Raw genomic sequence first — 22,840 nt, forward strand, 5'->3', positions numbered from 1 at the left:
ACCTCAAACCTTTCCACGGAATTCTTTCGGGCTACATGTTTGCCACGGGCCTTTTCATCTCAGCTTCCCAGGAGTCAAATTGCCAAGATTAAAAAGTGTTTCCTTGACAGGGTAAAACAGAATTACGCCAGCGAAAGGCAACAATAACCACAGCATTCAGTCGACTCAGGTCTTTTCCAGTTCACTCACAACATGAAGCACTTGCAGCTTTGCTTTGGCCGGTCTGATTTCCATTTCCCTGAAGGAGGGTTTGATAATTCCTACCAGATTCCGTCTCCTGGGTTTGACGAGTTCCAACAGGGAGCGATGGGGCACAGATCTCAGAAAACCGTCGCCACAGGCTACACGCGGCCCTACACACCACTGATACCAAAAGGATCAATTACACTCATTCCCCAACCACACACTCTTGGGAGAGGATGAACTTGCAATGAAAACACTCTGCACTACCAGAGGTTGCCACTCAACTCTGGAAGGAGACGGGGACATTCCCGTTAGATTCAGGCCAAAACTTCAGACACTCAGTCCGTAGATGTCTCTTTTTCTTTTTCTTTTTTAATAAAGGAGAAAATGTCCACTCATAACAGAAGACATTTCACATGTCACATGTGACAATCCAAAACGCCTGCAATGAAAAAGACCTGTAGAGACAAAAATACAATGAAGATCCTGAATGATAGATTTCAATAGGAGAGCAAAACATTTTCTCTTCTAAATTTGATGAAGTTGGTTGGTTGAATGGTGGTCCTAGGAGAAAACCTGACATTTTCTCATAGAATTCCATAGAAACCAACCAGTGGAGTCGCCCTCTATTGGTATTGATCTATAGTCTATGATTTAATGCCTATTAGCAAATGAAGAAGGCATTATAGATGGCCTGACTGGCTTGTCTGTCATTTAATTATCCTTAGCCTCAGAAAGAACACAGCTGATTTTGACTGATCCTTACTGAAACACAAGTCAACAACCTACTGTATGTGGACATTGGTTGGAAGATAAAAAAAATTTATAACTAAGGGGGGAAAAAAATAAATTGTGACAGAGTGTTCTGTAAAAGCAGCAATTTTCACTTGTAAAAATCACCACACACAAACATATATCATAAGATTCATGGGATTAATTTCAATTCTTGCTTCCAGAAGAGCCAGTTCATCAGAGGTGAGATCTGAGCAGAGAAGCAATGTGTTGTGGTTTGGGAGCTAATCCTGACATATTCTCTCTCGTAGGTCTGCCAGGCCTGGTTTATTGTGTGAGCGGCAGAACTGGCAGATAGATACTCCAGGAAACATGGGATCGAGAGGCTTAGCCTGTGAAGCCCAGAGGAGGGGAAAAAACGTCAGCGCTTGAGAAAGAGAGAGGGTGGTAGTCAAAAGCCTGTCTCACCACATGCTCCACAGCTCCACTAAAGCACCGCACAGTGTCTCTCAGCCCGGCCTCGGCTAAGACTGATTCCATAGACAGAGGACAAAGAGGAACAGACTGAACCACAGCTGTCAGTCTCCAGCTGTGCCGCAAAGCTCTGCAAAACCATTCTTCAACGTTAAAGCACTTCCCAAGCTCAACATAACACCGAGACATCGCCTAAAGAGGCAGCAGAGTACACATGGACCTACAGGATTTCTATGACGAGCTGCACACGCACTTTCTATCTGCTGTTTCCCTCCGCTAGTCCCTGACTGGTTGTCCCTCACTTCCTGTCTATTAAGCATCTCCAGCCATTGACTCTCAGAATCAGGTCTCCTCGGCTCCACAGAAGGCAACAGCAGAAGTCATTTTCCTGATGGGAAACTCTACACACGCTCTTATTAAAACCACAATAATGTCTGAGTTTGATCGAGGCTGTCCAGAGAGCAGATGAATGTGTGCAGGTGTTTGTGTATAAGAGTGTCTGCATGTGTATGTGGGCGTAAACATTCACATGAGCAGCGCTGATGTAAAAATCAGCTGGGGAGGCTCCGGTAATAGCCAAGGTTTTTTTTTCCCCCTCGACTCTTTGAAAAACAGAAACATTTTTGCATGTTAAGTGTGTGTCGATTTCATTCTACCCCAGAGCCAAATACCACATGGAAAACCGGTTAAGTTGTTAAAAGCGGTTTTGGCGTCATGCCAGGTCTGCAGAGTGCATCACTGGAAAGTGACTAACCAAGGACTAAAATGAAATGAATATGCTACCACACTTGATAATCAGAAAAGTGCCAGGAGCAGTCGCAATAATTCTACCTGTCAGAGGATTGCAGTTACATGTTGGTGCCCCTAACTCACTTTCAGACACTGGATTACCACAAAAACAAAACAGGATACCAGATAAGCTTCGCAGCATACATAGTACTTTTTGTTATGTTGTTAAATAACCAGTTTCAAGTTAATTTGCATTAAGGCGACCCCAGAGAGCGAAACTCAAGCAGTCTGCTGTACCATGGAAAAGTGAGATTAATTCACCGTGTCTGTAAAAAAAAAAAGGCTTTCAGAAGCCACTGTTTAGTTTCCTTCAATAGTCTCCTCCCTTTGTACTCTTGGCCCCTCCCCCCTGTCTTCCTCTCAACACAGATTTCTCATCTTTTGTCATATTCTTTTAATACAAGGCTCTGGGAGATTTACATGATTCACACCTCAAAAAAGTCACAATTTATCTCAAACTGCATGTTGTGCAGCTCCTCAATGGAGCCTCTGAGTGAAACAGGGAATATTACCTCAGGCCTCTTTAAGAAGTTTCTTAAATATATATTAAATACAAAATATCTAAAAGAATAATAGCTCCCCACATTTGTAAATACACTGGAATGCTGTTTTTTTTTGTCTTTCTGGGGGTTATCAAGGGAGTAGCACACTACAGAAAGTCATCTAGATCCACTATGCATTAACACTTTAACTGTAGGAATATTTCGCTGTAATGCCAAAAGATACACCCAGACATGCACTTCCAATTTGATAACCGTCTTCAAGCTCTAGCCTGAGGACTGACGAACGCTGTTTACATTAGTCTGCAAACGGTGAATGATCTCTTAAAAAGACATTTTACGTAGAAGCAACAAAAAAATAAAAAAATGCATTAATAGAGAAAACATGCCAGAGAAACAAGCGACACAAGAGCCCACAAAGAGCCATTGCCTAACATGGTTTTTCATCTAGCTTCCTGCTCGTACTGGATTTACATTTTCAGGGAAAGAAACATACATCATGTTCCACTGGCGAGGTATTTTGGGAAAGGATTATATACCACAGGCCCAGAGGGAGCAGCTCTTTTATCACAGAAGTCATTAATGCTGCAGTGAGGCCCTGTCACTGTTTTTAAAAGAAACCCAAACACAGGAGCTCTGCATGCACCCATGCATGCTTGCACTTCTAAATCAACACACATGCCACACACAAACGCACAGTTTGAACAGATGATTATAGAACTCATATTTGTCATTTTATGTCTTTGTAGTTATTTAAATACTCCATGGGTTTGACATTTTACTTTGCGTATTCTTTGACTGCATAGATTTTTAATAATATTTTGACATTCGGCAATTTTGATTTGAATGATGCCTCGCAATGACAATGTTGATGTTTAGCAAGTATAATTTTTACCACATTCATCATCTTGGTTTAGCATGTTAGCATGCTAAAATATGCTAACTAGCTCTAAACATGAAGCAGTTGCTGATGGAAATGTGAGATTGCTTTTAGCAATGAAAAGTGCTCTATAAAGGAAATGTATTGTTATTATTATTATTATGTCATCAGTTTTGCAGATATTTGGTCAGAGATCAAAGTACTGGACAGAGAGAAATTCTGAATTGATGATGGCGCTGATTGAAAAGTAAAAATGGTTCATGAAAGTGATTATATATCATGCAGAGCGAAACATAAATATCCGTACCACATTTCATGATAATCCATCCAACAGACGTTCCCCTCAAAACCACACATTTTCACCTCATGGCGGAATGAGTAGAAAAGAGGATTCATCCTCTGGGAACCTGGAAGGCACTTTTTTATACAAAATTTTGCCTTAAGACCCAAAGCATTTCATAATACAGTGAGTGATGTGATTGAAGCTTGTTTTTTTTAAATGAATATTTCACCCTTTTAGATCCATGTTTATCCCTTCAGGTACACAGATATTAACATGCGTCATAAATCTCATATCGCTAAATCGCATAATTGACTGTTATTGGGCAATAAATCTTGATAATATTGTATCCCGAGTCAATTCAAGACTCCTGCGCAGTGACTGCTTGATGGTATCACCTCTGGTAATGAGCCGCTTGGCCTGATTTTCTCGAGGGACACAGAGAGTGCCACTCATTCGCAGGGAGTGAACGTGGCATCATAAGTCAAATGGTGACAGTTGAGCCACAGATCACAGAGGGCAGAGTCGTGCACACAGGAAGTGCATTCCTTCCCCTCGCAGTCACTGCCCCCGCTGATGTTTGTTTAAACTGGGCTCTGATACATGGAGAGATTACTCCTCTCCTCAAATCTCCTCCCACTCCACCCTCGCCTCCAATGCCTCTCTTTTTCAACAACAGGACAGACTGGGACACTGAGTCCTTGGAGACTCTAATCAAACGCGCCCTATTCCCCTCCCATATGTGTCACCCACTTTACTTCTGGTATCAAAACCGTCATCTGACTGACTGACAAATTGACTGACCTTCTAATACAAACTTAAAAACTGTTCTACACCCCAAAACACGGACAAAACCACGGCATGGTGCTACTGTAAAATGTCTACTGTATATGATCGTAGCGTTTGAGGTAAGAGGCTGAGAGACTTGTTTTTTTTGTGTTAAATCCTTCCACAAACCAAAGACATGGAGACATTCATATAGAGATTAGGAAAAAAAACAACACTTCCTATATCAGATGATGTACATTCACTCTCTTAAAAAGTTGCCAGAGGAATAATACATAAACCCAATGCTGTGTACAGTAAATACTGAACACTGAAATGCAACTTGTATAAAGTTTGCCATCCTTGTCCTTCCATCCATGAAATTCATCCAGCCATCCCTCCATTTTATAACCACCTTTATTGTGTTAAGTGTCATGGTTAGCTGACGCCTATTAAGGTTCTATTAAGGTGGTGTATACTTGTTTGGGTTGCCAATCTATCAAAGAGCTACATGAGTAATATCAATTAATTAAAATAGTTCCTGGAGCTCTCTAGGTTCACAGACTACATCGTCTTTGGCAGAAATACCTGAATAATGTTATATTATAATTTAGTTAATGATCTATTAAATGGAATTATCACCTGTAGATGAAACACAATATTTGTTTTGTCCACGTAACTATAAAATACATAGACAAGCAAAAAAAAAAAAGTCACTCACTAAATTTCACACTGCACGAGAAAGAGACAGGCAATTGTGACAGAGGAGGTAAATCAGATGTCTTTCTTTGGTTTAGGTGATGTTTCGAAAATGATGGTCTGACTGCAGAGGGAAAGAGTAATCATGGAGCCTCACCTGAGTTTATCAGCCACAAAGATGACTCTACGCTCCAGCAGCAGCGAGGCAAAGACTCGTATCACCTGCCGTACGCTGAGGCATCTGAACAGACTGTCAAAGTCCACATGCTCCAGTCTGGAGTCTGTGGGCCGCCTCAGCTCGATGACCTGAAACACCACAAAAGATGTAAAGGCATCAAAATGCCCCAAAAAGAATCAAAAAAAATGTGAGACTGAAGTCCTCACTGTTTGTGGCTCTTATTAACCAAGACCTTTTCTTTCAAACAACGGCATATGACATTTATTTGAGATAATTATTTAAACATAATGAAAGTAGTGAAAGGGTAAGGCGGTTGCGTTGGGCTTTGTTACTAGCTCTCACCTCATTTCCTGCACCAGGCAGAAAGGTCTTCACTTTGATAATCTTCCCTGGTGCAGGGAAGGGCGACTCCATCAGACTCCTCATGAAGGGATAGACCAGGGCTGCTGAGACGCCTCTCCGTCTCTCTACTTCATCCAGGATCTGAACATGGGGGGGAAGACCATAGCTGCCGTGATATTTTTCAACCAATTCTAACATCAACTCAGCACAAGTCTCAGTGGAAACCTGCTAACATGAAAGGAGCCTGCGGTTTCATCTATGTTGAATGAATAGAAAGGAAAAAAGTGCACAGTCATCGAGATTATTGACAGTGGCGACTTTGAATGGAAATATATTTTTTTGTATGTGTTTAAGTTGTAGCAATTGTCTGGAACTCAGTGTTCATTTTCTGTTTGGAAAACAGCGAATGAATTTCTCTCCGTGCCTGTGTGATTGGAAAGTTCCACCCTGTCTGCCTGTTTTGGTCCAAGCTGCCTCCTGTCTGGACAGCTGATTGGAGAATTGCTCATTTTCAAGGTCATATGATATCACCTCTCTCTATTCATCTCTCTGTCTGTCTGTCTGTCTGTCTGTCTGTCTGTCTCTCACTCACACTCTACTCCCACTGAAACAAAACACTGCCATCCTCTTCCATTTCACATTAAAGCACTTTTTTAAATAGATTCCTTCCATTTTCAAGTTTGTCAAGTTTATCTGACATGTTCTCTTGTTGAAGCTTTTTAAATGTCACATGGTGCAAAACCAGACAAAGCATGAAGCATTTAATTTGGAAAAAGCAACTATAGCTCAGTGTATGATGACTTTGTCTATGAGGCAAAGTCATTTTGCTTTAACACAACTACAGTGCTAAATGCACATTTCAGTTTTTAATATTTTGTCAAATTTTTTGTGCTGCCTTTGATCACAGCTTGCATGCAGTCTCAAGGGGCCCCACAAGGTCCATATTATTGAACAATGGATACAGGACATGATCTTCTTTGAAATCTCCCATGTTATTCTATTCTTATATTGACATGTAACAGCCAGTTTATTTCCACAGTCTGGATTCACTCCCTTTGAATTAATGAAGTAATCAGATAGGGCTGAAAAAGTCAAACAGAGAGCGACTGGTCTGCTTCATGTTAGCGCCACTGAGAAAAAAAGTGGCGCTAACATGTTTCCCTTCATTTCCCAGAGCAAATGAAGGAAACATTTGCTCTGGGAAAACTGAAAGTTTAAAAAACACTGAAAAATAAAATTTACCAATGAACAGGGCTTCAGCAGAAGGTCATCTACTTCAGCTGGATGTAGCAGCCTCTCTTTGTGTGTGTATGTGTGTGTGTGTGTGTGTGTGTGTGTGTGTGTGGTGTGTGTGTGCACATGCATGTATGTGTGGCTGAAGGACAAGACTGAACTCACCGTGGAGAACAAGTCAAAACATCCCAGCCTGCTGATGACACAGTACACCTCCGGTAGTCGAGGTCCCTTCCCTGTTGGCTGTAGGAGAAATCAACAGAGGCTCATTTGACACTGGTGTTAACTTGATGAAGAGGCACATTCACAGATGTTCTGACCACAAACACACTTCAAGGGGTAGTCTGGCAATATAGCTTCGCACTTCCATAAAGTCGGCCTGACTCAGGAGAGACAGAAAAATGGTCAAAATTGAGGCTGCAGAGGCAAAAAAAAAATCAAGCCTCGAAATCAGTGGATCCTGCAATTTCCCATGATGCAACTAAATAGCACATTTCGTCAAAGCCTCCCTGTCTGCTTAATGTTCACATATTTCCAACACCCCCAGGCTTTCTGCTGAAAAAATTGTAGTCTCCAATCCCAAGATGAGATAACCCAGCGATAGCTAAGGTTATTTTTTTTCAGGCATTAGAAACCCATTAAACATTCCATTTCACATGCTGAATACGACTTATGAAGACTATATGAAGGGGCTGACCATGATAATTTAATATGTAGACAAGCTGTTTAAATACTGTCGTTGAAATCTTGAATCTAGCCTGTCATCTGAGGTGAAGGTCTTTCATGTGGATACCGACTTCCTAAACACAGGTGGTTTATCTGCTCCTGCTGATCGTATCTACCTTCCTCTGCACACTCATAGACCATAATGTGCTCCCAAACAACAGGCGCACAGACAGGGCACTCCAACACACAGACACAAATGAACACAAGCACTCAAGAATTGCCAATTCACTTGTCCATATTAGGTATACAATTTTCTCCTCTTGTTTCCCCTTCCAAATGGACGATTAAATCAACTATGTGGAGCTTGATTCAAGTCCTCAGGAATGCTCGGTTACTGCCAACTGCTGGACAGACGGCAGGGAGGAAACAGAGTTACTGGAGGAGAGCAGCTCACCTCCTTCTCTACCTTCATTAAAATCTGCTTCTATCACAAAGAGCAGATCAACATAGCAGATCAGAGTTCAAAATAAATAAATAAATGCTTTTGTCTTGTCTTGTCCAGGATGTCCAGTTGTAACCCAACACATACACACACACACACACACACCCACACACACACACACACACACACACACACACACACACACAGGATGGTGAAGACACTGTCTGCAAACCTCTGAGAACATACACACTGCAGTACTGTATACGTACTCGAGCACCAAATGGCAAACAAAATCACCACCACATTCACAGGATCCCACACAGTCATTCTCTCTGCCCACAAGCTAAATGGGAAACTCAACAAAAAAACAAACATCAAAGCACTCTCCGGGCTCCTTTTGAAAAAAAGAAATGCTCCACAATGACAAAGTTTGGATTTTTCATGGTTTCCCTTTGTCTTGCCTCCCCTGAGAAACTCTCGTTAAAGTGGATGAGTCATTTTCAATCATATTTCTTTACACTTTATGACGATTACCAAATGTCTGCTGCATCAACTCCATTTGGAAAGTATGTGGTAATTTGTCTCTTCAGATAAAATTGTAATTATATCAAATTCAAATAGATTCAAAAAGATACATAGTTTAGTGCATTTTTGTAGCAACTAAAATCTCCGTTAGTGATGTGGGCTGAATGTTTGTTATTCCAGATGTTTCTGGTACTACTGCTGGCCATAGCTATTTCCTGGACAGTCCTGAACAACAACAGAAGGATGAGAAGTTCCTGGACTATCAACATGCCGATAAGCTGCTATAATAATGTGTGGCTGGGTTTTTGTGTGCCTTTTCATATCAAAAGAAACCCCTAAACATCTTGTCTCTTTGTTTTGTCTTTGTTTATTTGTCAGCAGGATTACACAAAAAGTAATGAACCAATTTGCACCAAATTGGGTGTAGGGATGGGGCATGGGCCAGGGTTGAACCCATTTATGTTTGGATCATGATGTGAAAAATCGGACCTATTTATGTTGCTGACATCTATGACTTTGTAAAGTGTGGTGCAGATTATCCCCACAACCTCCTCATACTTTAATTTTCTGTTATAAGAGCTAGACAGACATGTGTAGGATTATTTGGCCTAGGCAGAAGTATGTGCTCTGTTGAGTGCCATCCTAGTTTTCCCGTTCTTTTTTTTTTTTTACATTTATATGATCTCTTTCCTGCTGCCACGGTGGATGGTCATGCAACACATCAGCGGCTCCACAGGAAACTGTTATAACATGTTCACACAAAGAGCTCTGTCACAACAAACAGGACTCAGCGGGGTGTGAACAGGGGGGGAGAAGATGGAGAGGTAGCGGCGGCTTACCAGCAGGCGTCTGCAGTACCCGAACCTCCTGCTGCCATCTTCTCCAGTCAACATGAAGGAGAAGGTCTCGCTGTAGCAAAAGACAAATGTATGCACATGAGTCACACACACACGTGCACACTCATAGAAGACACGGCACAGGATTTTTGACGGATCTGCCCCAGTTTTACATTTAGACATTGGTGTAACAGCTGTGAAACAGAGACTCAAGATTTTATCCTCCACGCTACCAACAAGGGTGGAGATGCAACAATAATAAGCTGTGTTGATAAGCATCGATGCCATGAAGTTATCATTGATAACATCGTCTCAAAATGTTCTGTTTAGACACCTGTTATTCATGAGAGTAAATGTATGTTCCCTCTAAACCTTAATTTAGAAACATGTCAACAATTTTACACATGGAGGTCAATTTACTCAGACGTTTACGAGACGCACTACTCAGACAATGTCCTCTTGGGCTTTCCAAAGTCAGAGAAAATGAACATCATCAATAAAACATCATCAACATTTTAGATATGGAATTTTTTAACAGAAACTCTGAACTACAACCTATAAGATGTAAAGTTTGAAAGATGTGGTCATTTACTGGGCAGTTGTGGTTCAATGAAAGTGATTTGCTTAACGGAAAGTAGAGGATAAATCCAGGTTTTTTTATTCAATCTAGGTGCGAAAGGTTAGGTTTGATTTGAGAAAATTCTTTTTTTGATTGCCCTCTCACGACAACTACATCTATTAAAGTGCAATGTTACATCGCTGCTATATTGAAGATTCTTGGTCATACCTGGCGTACTCCGTGACAGGACTCCAGTCTTTAGCATCTGGGAAACAGAACTGAGGAATGGCTTTGAGCCTCTGTTCTGCCTCCCTCATCTGCTTGGTGGGCCTCTCTAGCTGTGAGAGGAGAGAAGTTTCACTTAGTTCATTCTCCTTCAGATAACCTCCTTCTTTTAAAGATCCCGTGACATACCCGTCTGATCGGTAAATGACCAGACTACTCTTCCTCCCATACCAAGTTAAACCTTTAATGCCTTCTTAACTCAACAACAGAGCGAGTGTTTCCCCTGGCTGCCAGAGCACTGTACTCCTCAAAGGCTGAACCACGTCTAAAATAACAATTACTAAAACACTTCAGTGCCATATAAAGGGATTCTGGTTATCACCTTTGCCAAGGTGGTTATGTTTCCACCTGTGTCTGCTGGTTTGGTTGTTTGATTTATTTATTTTTGTTTGAAAGCAGGATTATGCACAAAGCACTGAATAGATCGGAGCCATTATATTATATATATTATATTATATTATATAGCCGCTATATCATCATTCCATCAATTATATCCTTGTCTGTGCAACTAACACTAATTACATGAGGCGTATAAGCCCTGTTGTCATCCGCATGCACAAGTTTATCTGTTTGTATTTTCCACCTTTAAAATCAGTTCCCGCTTTCAAAGGCATTGTTAACAATGTGGCTCTTTTTGAAGATTACGGAAAATAGTCGGCAGCTCTGTCAAGTGTTTGTGATTTCTATTGGAGGCCCTGACACATGGACTTTTTGGATGGTTTTGCTCCGTGTGAAAATAAATCAGTCACTGAGGATTCTTGTTCTGCCAGGTTTAAAAGGTGAGAGCTGCAGCAGAGGGAATCAGTTATGACTTTCATGCTTTACCTTGGGGAATTGGTAGGTGACCTCTGGGGAATAGGAGTTTTTGCTGGGTTTCTTTTTCAGTGAAACCACCACAAAATACTCAAAGAGCTCTCTCTCCTGCCACTCAATGAGCTGCAGCTCCAGCGTGCGGTAGCTGGGGGCCCGTCGAAGGATGGACTGCAGTTTCAACAGCCTTTGGGTGTGAGCTGCGGAGGGAAATGAACATTAATACATCAAATTTATTGACTAAACAAAACCCACACTTTACAGTTCGATTCTGTAAATCTAAGCCTGACAGGGTATTAACCTTTAGCCAGTCCGGAAACGTACGTACTGGTGTAAGTCATTTTTATTGACGCTAAACAGTTTATGTCCAATACAGAGGAAAAATATCACTAAAGCTGTCATTGAACCTAAACATGATACATGTTGTGTGGTCTAGTGATAATCTGAGCATTTGGCAAATCACAATTTTGTGGTCAAGCAGGGTCAATTGGTTAAATCCAAACCCGGGAAGCTGTTGCACAAGCACTGACAAAACCTCGCCCTCTGCAAATGATCTCCGTGGTCACTTACCTTTGAACCTGTCATCAGAGTCGCTCTCACTCTCACTGTTGTCATCTGGAGGCAGACATGAGACAGACAAGAAGGTTTTCTAGGGGTCAAAGGGCAATTTCACAAACGTGTTTGTGTCGTGAAGGGGGCACAGTGAGAGGGTGGCTAAGACGGAAATATTTACTCACATATCTGGCCAGAGGATGAAGGAAACACAGAGAGCCCCTACCTCTCAGAGACACAGTCTCCACATTGGACATGGACAGTTTCTTCAGCCGCTTCTTCCCACGTTTAGTGCAGTAAATGGAGTTGATCCTCTGGACCAGCTGTGAAAAGAAGGAAGAGGAAATTCTCTTTTGGGGAATCTGAAGTTTTCTTTCTTCTGATCCTAAGTATAGAGGAAGTAGGGGGTATACCTGGCCAAAAGTAATAGGGTAAAATACAGTACATGTGCTTTAAGGGTTGTTGAAAAATTAAACTGATATGCTTCAAGGAGAGTTCTTGAGAAAAAGCCCCATGAGGGCTGAAAACCACGCACTAATTACACGCATCAAGGCAGCGTGTGTTAAAAAGGAATCACCAGTGATCCAGAGCTGCCCTGCTTCCGACTAAGAAACCTGAGCTGGTCTATGAAGCAGGAAGGGATGGAGCACACACAGCTAGAGATCTGTAAGGCTTCAGTGTATGTGTTTGAGTATGGATCTAGTGGTGTGTACCTTGGGGATCCTCCAGTGCCTGTGTGAGGCCAGGGTGTCAGTGGTGCTACTGAGGCTTTCCAGCAGGCCACAAGGTGAAGATGATACACCCAGCTGAGGGAGAAGCAGCATTTCATCATGGCTGTAGCATTTGGATAACTGTGACATCCGGTGGCTCTTCCTGTCACTCGGACCGGTGAGACGAAGGGACTGGCTACTGGGTTTGGAAGGCAACTAGTCAGAAGGAAAAAAAAGGTTTTGTTCCTTATGTATTTGTAAAGAGTTATCAAAGTGCATTCATTCCTGATATTTTCCTTTAAGTTATAATCATTACATATACTTGTTTTAACAGGAAAAGACATTAGGGCTGTTGATGCCAGCAGGATTGTGAGTTACCTGAGGCGGAGAGTTCAGCTTCCTGTCCGTGGTGGTCCAAGACCTGTTGCTCTCCAACAGGCAAGACTTCCGGCCCATACTCTTCCGCTTCAGGTCAACATCCTCATATGGGTTCTCCTTCTCTGTGGGGATGAAGTCAATGTAGCTCAAATGTAATGGCTGCAGTAAAGCTAACACATGTCTGTAGACAGAGGGTGTTTTTCAACTGAAGACAGATGAGACTGAGGGGTCAAAAAGGGTCAAAGGAGGGCAGTTAGGGGTGTCAGCGGCACAAGGGGGCCTCCCTATGGTTAGTCTGAGAAGAGATGAGTCAAGAAAGGTAAGGCATAGGTCACTCCCAGCTGGCTCAAGTGAACTCCCATTTTTCAAAACAGTTACTGTTGGCACTGGGCCCTGCAGGACCCAGTGGGCCCAGCTGAAACTTCTGGACACAACGCTGCTGGTGAGTCACTGTCCAGGCATGTAAACTGTCTGCGGTAAGACATGGTGAGGGGGGGGTCTTCTTCTTACACTTTGATTTCTGGCAAGAAAATAGTTCCAATAATATTTATATAATTATAATGAAATTGCAAAATATATTGATTTTCAGAGATATAATGAATATGGAATGACTAGAGCCTCAATTGTCAGTTAATTTGAATTAATTTCTTTATCATATTCATTCATTAACCTCAAGAATTTGAAATAAGAACGGACGTTATAACTACTTTAGACAATAAGTGATGGCATATAAGGGAAGAAAACGAGCATTACAGAGCGCTGCACTGCTCTCGCTGATGTCATCTGGCAGAGAGCCAACTTCAATAAAGAGAAAACTTGTGTAACACCACACTCCATGTCTATTCAGACATGTGCTCTGAGAATAGCTTTTTTGGCAGGGTCTGAAAAAGGTTGTGAGAAAGTGAAGCAACCACAGCGAAGAATAAAAACAGAGCCAGATGGCGTCGAAATGCATGAGGGGAACTTTTAAAAGAAAGAACAGCAGTGTTATCTGTCAGCGGAGAGGGAAAGAACAAAAATCTATTTGGTGGCTGGGTTCCTTCTTCCTGAGTATATTAAAGGAAAACCCGACGAACTCTGCTTCTCAAACAATGAGTGAGAGTTTTTTTAAAAACATGAAGATTAACCTACAGGCAGAGCTTTGTTCTTTTGTCTACTTTTAGGTTAATTATTGAACCTGTTAGAGGTTAATACACACGCCTGTGCACACAAACGCAGGCGCCTTGCGCTGCCAGGGATATGTAGAGTGCAATGTTGTGTCACACGGTAAATTAGTGAACTGGAGTGAGTTTTCCGTGCATCATTAAAACCGGGGAACAGAATAAGAGGGTTCAGTGTGATCCCACGTTGTGTCGCAACCTCATTAAACTGAAGCAACGCAGTAATGAGAGCCTGCTGGGAAAATGATATGTCTATATAACTGCTCGTGTTCTGGAGGGTACTAATCTACTCCTCTGATTACAAACACCCACATCTCTCTTGAACACACCCCCAGACACACACAGTATTAGGCAGGGAGGGGACACACCTCGGCTGCACACTGTGATTGTGCATTTCTGTGTAGACAATGGACTCTCTGGGCAGGGCGAAGCACAGAACAAACTACACCAGCAGAGTCAGTATCAGCTTACCCTGTAAAGTGGACAAGCCACAGTACAGTTCTCCCAATCATGGTCCAAACAGAAATATGCGAGGGATGAAAAAGAAACCCCTGGTTACAGTGTTGTAACAACATCTGGCAGTGCCACAAACCGTACAGTGTGTCAGTCATGGAGACAGACTGCTCGTGACCACACTGGAGAAATAATTTTGGAGAGTACATTGGATTTTTGGCATATTTCACACCACAAAATAACAGAACCACACGTGTAACTGTGTATGTAGCTGTCTAAGTGTAACTTCATTAGAATTTGATTCACTCTTTGTTAATATCAACCGCTGAGATATATATTAACAAGAGTAAGAGGCATGACAGTAAGTGACACACACGCTCTCGGACTCCATCTTCTTTAGGACATGAACTGAAGTCTGGACATTTTCCTGAACTTCTCCGCAAATGTCCGCACATGTTGCTCCAGACATTTTCCTGCCAGCTCCCTAGTAAATTTTTCCGGAAATTGTCGGAGTGATCCCGTGTGAGAAAATCTCCAGGAAATTCACGGCGAACCCCTCATCTGAATGTAAATGTAAATGTTCCTGCTGTTGTGAACGCGTCTGACTATCTGACAATCTCCTGCTGTGAACAGCAAACTCCGAAAAATGTGCGGACCCAATTCTGCTGATATTCTCTGGAGTTCATGTCTGAACACAGCTTACGGTACAGGAAGCTGGATCTTAGCATCACTGGTGCATAGGGTGTGATTCGTCAGTCTGTAAACCGATCTCCCATTGACACACCATCTATCAAATACAGCACTTACATGTCGACCACTATCACAAATGTTAAATGTATATTTGAATGTAGTAACACTATAGCACAGGTCACATATGACGTGCCCTCTTGAGGTACACATCTGTTATCAAGTGCCAAAAATCCAGATGATGTGAGTGAATATCCTCCCAAGACGGCTCAGGAAGCCAAGATGTCCTCTTGGAGTTAAGGAATAATGTGGCGTTAAAAATAAGGGCAGAGGGGGAACAAAACATGGCTCATTTCCTTCTGCTGTGGCTGGCTCTCAAATGGATCATCTGACCTGTTAAACAACTGTGAAGTGCTGGTGGAAACAACCGCTCCCTTCCATCAAGACTTCAATTTGAAAAGCTTTTGTTTGAAATAGCTCGAGCAATTTCACTCAAGAGACAATTTCTTTGTCATAAACAAACACAGAATGTAGAAATGTGTGTCTCCAAACTGCAGACTGGATGAACAATGGGAGCTTTGTTGGGATTCACATGAAACTCACTCATGCCCTGATGCTGTTCTCTGCAGATTCTCAGCGTAAAACAATGCTTACCAGCACATTGGTCACGGATTCAAAAACAACATGGCTACTTGTAATATAACACTTGCATTTAAAAAACAACAGCCCTCCTTATTTGGTCATCCCTGAGTGTTTATCATGAAAATAAAAAAAACTTTTTTTTACTGCATCTGAAATCCAAGCTTCATCATGAGACTATACCCACGCTGACACACATTTCCACCACATTAAGTATGCACTGGGGGAGATGGCAGCTGGACTGGGCAGAAGGCCTGGGGTCATTTGCTGGTGGAAAGGAATTTGGCTCTTCAACATGCCCAGCATTTCATACACAATACCTCAGAGAAAGTAAGTACTGGGTTCAGCCCGTTTACAGTGAAATACACAACGTGTTGCAATGTGAGAGGATGCTGCTCAACAGTCAAAATCCAGCAATTTAAAACAGACCTTCTTTATCGTGGGTTTACTCAATTGTGGCTGTTATTGATAGCAATATCTTTATGGACAAAAGAGTTTTACTGTAAAGGGGTTTTTCAGAGCTTACCCCCTTTGTTTATTCTGTATGCCAGTGAAAAACAACCTATACATCCACTTTATCCATTAATCTTATGCCCAGTGTTCATTGGCTGCTCTCACACTGAGACTGAGTCAAAAAAGATACAAGTAGTTATAAACACAAAATCTGCTTCCTGCAATCTCTTATCACATGTGATAACCTCAATCTGGCAGATTACTACCATAATGCCACTGTCTTGTTTATCACTAATGATCAGAAAACTAATGATTTCTTTAGTATGTTAAGTTGAAATGAACCGTTTTGGGTCTTATATATTATACTTAGAGATTAATTTATCTATAAAATGTCATAAAATGGTGAAAAATATCCAAACATAATTTCCAAAAGTCAAGTGGAAACTTACAAGTATCATGTTTTGTACCAGCAGTCCAGAACACAAATATTCAGTTTACTTCCCGAGAAGAGAACTAGAAAACTAGCAAATATCCACATATAGGAAACCGAAACAAGACAAAAAAGGAGGATTTCAAAAAAAACTGTCAATTAATTTTCTGTTGATCAATTAGTTAATTGATTTATCGTTTCAGCTCTAATCTTCATATGAGAGTGACCGAAGCCAGTGAGCCGATGTTCTTACCTACTATGTCCTCATAGGCGTTCTCCTCTAAAGTGCTTTTGGAACCGGGTCGATTCGGTGAGTCTGTGGTCAGCGTGCCGTTCTCTGTCGGTGAGGATGGATATGAAGGTGGTAGACTCGCAGCATCCTCCGACTCACATGACTCTCTGGAAATAAATAAATTCAGTCAAAACAGACCAAGATGGGGAAAGATATTTGATTATTGCATATGCAAAATTACAAAGGGAAAGAGTCAGTAAGAGTCAGTGTCTGCATCAAAGAAAGTAGAGATAATAGTAAACAGAAAAAGTTCAGATGCTTTTAAAAATAGTCCAGACGGACAGTTTTAATTCTAACAGTATCCAATCATACATGTGGAAAAAGAGAAAGGCTGAACAGGTTGTTAAGATAATTCTAGTGGTTATAAAAACATTGTGTTATCCCTCAAAAACCTTAAGTCAGAAGCACTAATTATAACACACCACAAAAGGAGAAAGGTGGTGATCCAAATGTGCTACGATTATGTGGAAACCTCAGATAAGTCACGATTAAACACATCGATATCTTACAACCTATGTCTTCTTTGTACAATGTAAGGCGCACATCACATATCAAGCCACTGCATAGGAGCTAAAGTCATGTCGCCTCATCGACTTGTGGTCTGAAATGGTTTGAGCCACAGGAATGTTAAACACAGAGTCCAAGGGAAGAATGTTTAAGGATTTCATCCACATTTCGCATAGGGACAATCTGGAGAGGCCCCACCCTCAAACGAAAACACTGAGCATGTCAGATTCTGAGAGCTGCAAGTTAACAATAAAAAAATCTATTCATTGCTACTAATTTAGAGCTAGGGGATGTAGAGTGTCGTCAAGTACAAAGTATGAGTGAATTGCTGGAAAGAAGTTTGTGTTTTTCATCTGAAGTTAAAAATATTGTTATTCTTCAATGGGGAAACTTGATAACTGATTCAACACTGACCTTCACTTCAAATCGTAACTAAAAGCAAACTTTTTTATGTGAGATAACGTAGGGCCTGAGATTGCTTTGATGCTAAAAACTGAGTTGGTGGCCTGCTTTGGATGAATCAGAAATCAAACCTTGAATCTTACAATGACACGGTATCAGATTCCTGATCCACCAAATAGGTCAGTATCAGCACAGACACAAATTCTGTGTAAACCCTGACAGAAAAAGTTGGTCAGAGCAGAGGCATCTCATAAACTGCTAAAATGTTTTCCACTAATGGGGTGTTGAAAAAAGTGTTTTACTGTCGAATATATCCCGAAAGGAACTACTACAGCTCACTGTGCTTGAGGTGACCCCAGACACATAAGCACACTGCTATTCTCACCTGTCCTGGATTCTCGTGGGGGTGCTCCCCTGGGTCTTTGCCGTTCGTGCCATGCTGGGTGCAGGGGTGGTGGGCAGAGGAGGGGGAGACTCAGAGGCGCTGTTTGGAGGTAGTCCATTGGCCGGCAACGCGCCCTTCTGGTCCTGTTTGGCGTCGTACTCAAAAGTGCGTTTGGGTTTGGGTAAGGGGTTGACTGGTGTGCCGACAGAGCTCTGTTGACTGGGTGGTTCTGGGCTCTCCGACCTGGCTGAGCTCACACTAAACCTTTGTCTGAGTTTAGAGAGCTTATCGGGCACCAAAACAGCATCTGGCTCGGTGGCCACTGAGCAAATGCTGCTGCGCTTACTGGTGCATGTACTGTCCAAGTCGTCACCGATCACAAATGACTTCTGTCTTGTCTTGTCTGGAGCATAGCAATTACTCAGATAACGTGGAGGGGGCGGGCTGGGATTCTCCTTCAAGGCTTGCTCTATCTTTTGTATCCTATTGAGGACTGCTGACGTCTCCTTCCGAGCAGACAACGAACGCACAAATGTTCCTGAGGACTCCGTCTTGCCTATCCTTTTCTGGAAGCGACCTATGCCGTCTTTGTTCGAAACCCCTTCCTCCGCCTCTGTCTCCGTGTAGGAGCATTCGGAGAACGCTGTGCTCATCCTGCGAACCCCCTTAAAGTCAAAAGTCTTCTCACTACAGGGCGAGGAGAGGAGGCTCGGGCAGCCCTCGCTGCCCCCTACACGCTCTCCTCCTCTTTTATCCAGACACAAGCTCATCCTAGGCAGAGCCACTCTTCTGCACTCCCATTCTGAGATCTTTTTGCGGATTGCGGTGGGGGGAACACCTGCTTGTGAACGGGTGAGAGAGAGGGTACGCTTGTGGCTTTGGTTAGAGGAAGGTGCCAGTGAAAGTGTGCTCCAGCTCAACGGCCTACCATTAAGTCCACCTCCCACAGAGAGATCCCCTTGTTTCTCCTTCTCCTCCTGGATGCCCAGACCTTTCTGACCTGGGGGCTTGTAGATAGAGAGCCTGTTGTCCAGGCAGCTGATGCTCTTTGACTTGGTGAGACGCCCTTGGGAGTCGGTATCACTTGTGAGAGATGCACCACTGCACAGGCTTGCTGTCTTGCTGTTCCAGCCAGCACGTACCAAGAACCTGCCGTCAGTGCGGGCGTACCTACTCTGCTTCCCAGAGCTCTCGCTGTCGCTGAGGAGTGGCTGCTGGCTCTGTCCTTGGCTGGCTGAGAGAACGGGACTCGGTGATGTAGCCCGGCACCTGAAACAGGACAAAGAAAGGTGCAACTAACCATTACGATTTTCTCGAAGAACAACCCCCCCCCCCCCCCCCCCCCCCACACACACACACCCAACATTTTAGGCTATTAATAAAAGAGGTGAATCATAAGAGCAGCCAACATATCCACTCAACATTGCAGCATGAAAAGTAAGAGTGAATGTGAAACAGATGCGAGAAAACTTTAAAGAATCAGCTGAAAGTTTTAAATTCAATTCCAAGTTCAAAGGCAGAATGAAAACCTGAGCCACATATTTACAATAACCACAGGAAAGTATTTTGTCTTTGGCAGTAGGAGATTAAAATAAAAGCCAAAGGAAATACAGACTACATTAAAATGCCACTGTGGATTTTTCCACTTGAGGAGAATCAGGATGGACCTCACACAAAATGCAAGATTTATTATAGCGCTCTTACCTGTAAGTCTCACGGCTGATCTCTGGTGCTCTGAGCCTTTTCTGAGTCCTGCAGCTAAGTGATACTAGGTGTTACAGAGTAGTCCCACTCTCACTGCTGACTGCACCATTGTACACAACACACACGCACCTACACTCACACAGTGCTCACCTTCTTTAAGATTTCCATAGACAGACAAACCGTCCCTTTAGTTCCCTGACACCTTACTACTCATAGTCTTTCAGGAACCTTGTCACGACTTGGACTCTGACTAACTCTTGCGAAAGTGAAGCGTTGGGGGATCTGATGTCACAGCCACGGTGAGAATAACAAGCGTTATGGAAGGAGGAGGAAGCTGAGGGCTGCAGACTATGATCCAACAATGCAGGTTGGGACAGATCTTGCTTCACACCTATCTGCCCTTCCCATGGTTTCATTCCTCCTGCTCCAGGGTGGGGAAACTTTCACAACGGCAAGCAACCTGCAAGCTGCAAGCATGATGGATGCATCTCATCTTACTTCCCTGGAAGAAATGTGAGAATTCAACATGACGTCTCCTGTCTGGAGATCTCCAGTGCTAGCCTGTAGTAATGTGAAGTTCAATGAACAGATTTTGAGGCACCAAATAATCATTAACATAAAAACTGATTTCATCAGTGAGCATGACTTTGACTGACAAAGAATACATGTATATGATACCATAGTTTTTACAATGCAGGGGCCCACCATTGTTTTCTGCTCCATATTTAGTAAATTATATTAAATATATGTCAGAATATATATATATGAAAAAATTATATATATATATTTTTTACAATAGTTGTGACATAGTTGGCAATGTGTTTTACTATACTGTAATCCTTATGTCTTTATACAGCAGCCTCCACTTATAGCATGGGTGTTCACATGAGGACTTAAAGTAGATAAATAAGCCTAAAATGAGAAATATTTTCTCAATGTTCATTTAATTCTTATAAATGCTTTTCTAAAATGAAAAAAGTTAAATCACTAAAGCTTTCAAGTGAAGGCCCTGCAATCAATCCATCAGTGTACTTGAGTACTATCAGCAAAATGTAATTAGAGTATCATAGGTAAAAGTACTTTGCCGTCATGACTGACAGAATATAATTTATCAAATTATACGATTTTTTATATTAATCCATAATTAGCATTTCACTGTTGTAGCTGGCTGCAGTGAAGCTTATTTAACTACTTAATTTGAAGTGGTTTCCAAACCCGGGGTGAGGGCCTCTCAAAAGACAGAAGATAAAATTCAGATTTCATTTATTTTTTCCTATCATATTCTCTTCGTTTAGTTGTTAGGCTTCTCTCTAATCTTTGATTTTTTTTGTGAAATATGATTGAGGGGAAAACAGTAAGAGTAGACACAGTTTTTTGTATTGCATTTTGCATGTTTCTATGTAAAATATAATTTTTTAAGTAACTGTCAAGTAAATGTAGTGGAGTAAACATGGCAAAATTCACTCTGAAATGCAGAGTAGTTAAAGTAGCCTCAAATACAATTGTACTCAAGTACTGTATTTGAGTTAGTGTACTTAGAGTTAATTTGCACCATCACACACTTCAACCCCTAGCATGTCAAATAGACCACGTGGTTTCGTGAGAAAAATACTGTTGGAGCACACTGATATAAATCAGTCCAAAATACGACATGTTGCAGTGTTTCATTCGGGAGTTATTAGAATCTCTCTGGCAAATCCAAACCTTACTAGTTCACTGGCAAAACCCTGCCAGGGAGAACAGAGTCTCTGAAGCAGAAGTAGCAGTGGGAATGTTTTAGTAGCAACCAGACCAAACATTAAGTAATGCAATCCCGTTATTATAGAATTGGTGACATTATTCAAATATAATTGGATGTTTGTTTATATGTTTTTCAGTTTGATTGCTTTGGTCCATGCACCATTAATCCTATTACCACACTGTACATGACTCTGATCTGTTTACAAAGCAGAAGATTTAATCAAGTGCAAAGTAAAATCAGCCACAGAACAAGAAAGATTTTAGAGTATCATAGCCTCCTTAGCTAGAATTACAACTTATGCTGTAAAATAAAACTGCAGTACAAAGACCTCTCGATGCAGAACTTAAGTCTATTTAGGGCTTGGGGACTTTTAGGGGTTTGTAGTGGTCTGGATCGTTCTTGTAAAAAAATAAGCCCAGTTCAGTCAGCTTCAGCTGGACCGGCCACACATACAGTACTGTACAAAGAGCCCGATGCCAGTCACAACCTGGCCTCTGGCTTTCACTCAGGCTTCCAGAGCATGCTCACCACAAGCCACTTCCCTTTACTGACCAGGACGGAGAAAGCAAACTGCTCACAGGACCCGCACGTCTACTATCACATGCAAACTTCATCATTAACACGCTTCTTTCTGTCAATTGCTCATTTATAAACTAATATAAAACTCTGATCCAGCACAAAAAGTTTGCAAAAGAAGATCCTGTAATTTTTAAATTCTGAATTATTCCCTAACAAACAAGAACTGGCACATTTGTTTAGCTCATTTGTTTTGTCACTGTGTGTGTGACTCTTGAGGCTACAAAGTTCAACGTTGGTGTAATTTATCATAGAAATTGATCCCTGGTTGATCTAATAGTTTCGTGGAACGCATTTTGGAGCACTATTTAAAACGCGTGTTAAAATATGTAGCTGCAAAGCCTATTTGCCTCAAGAGCTTTAAATCTGATCTTTAAGAGTCTGATATTTATCGAATGAGACTATTTAAATGGACAATCATCCTGATAGAAGGACATGGCCAGCAGCAGGACAGAGGTTTATGCTACTGTGATTAGTGAGTTACCACTTTTAGTGAGTCTTATTTACCCCGCAAGCAATTCCATAAACCAGTTTTCAAAGGTAACTTTAATTTGTGTTGTAAGAAATATGTTCCTGTCATGAAGCATTGGAGA

The 22,840-nt window shown here is 41.9% G+C and overlaps 1 protein-coding gene across 4 annotated transcripts in view; it reads right to left on the bottom strand.

Annotated features, from left to right (window-relative positions):
- dennd2b (DENN domain containing 2B) overlaps window positions 1-22,840 on the bottom strand; it is a 42,653-nt gene that overhangs the window by 6,394 nt on the left and 13,419 nt on the right. For 2 of the 4 annotated variants that reach the window (XM_035629485.1, XM_035629484.2), the window contains exons 3-14: window positions 18,227-19,495; window positions 16,894-17,039; window positions 12,819-12,940; window positions 12,444-12,656; window positions 11,916-12,053; window positions 11,749-11,827; window positions 11,194-11,378; window positions 10,312-10,421; window positions 9,528-9,597; window positions 7,221-7,298; window positions 5,823-5,963; window positions 5,460-5,608 (exon numbers count right to left, since the gene is read on the bottom strand). In XM_035629485.1, coding sequence (XP_035485378.1) covers window positions 5,460-5,608; window positions 5,823-5,963; window positions 7,221-7,298; window positions 9,528-9,597; window positions 10,312-10,421; window positions 11,194-11,378; window positions 11,749-11,827; window positions 11,916-12,053; window positions 12,444-12,656; window positions 12,819-12,940; window positions 16,894-17,039; window positions 18,227-19,495 — 2,700 coding nt within the window. Of the gene's footprint in view, window positions 1-5,459; window positions 5,609-5,822; window positions 5,964-7,220; window positions 7,299-9,527; window positions 9,598-10,311; window positions 10,422-11,193; window positions 11,379-11,748; window positions 11,828-11,915; window positions 12,054-12,443; window positions 12,657-12,818; window positions 12,941-16,893; window positions 17,040-18,226; window positions 19,496-19,930; window positions 19,984-22,840 lie in introns of those variants that run through there. The other 2 variants (XM_035629487.1, XM_035629486.2) reach the window with 2 other exon arrangements.

This window comes from Scophthalmus maximus, chromosome 4, assembly GCF_022379125.1.
Source record: "Scophthalmus maximus strain ysfricsl-2021 chromosome 4, ASM2237912v1, whole genome shotgun sequence".
In the NCBI taxonomy this organism is placed as follows: Eukaryota; Metazoa; Chordata; class Actinopteri; order Pleuronectiformes; family Scophthalmidae; genus Scophthalmus; species Scophthalmus maximus.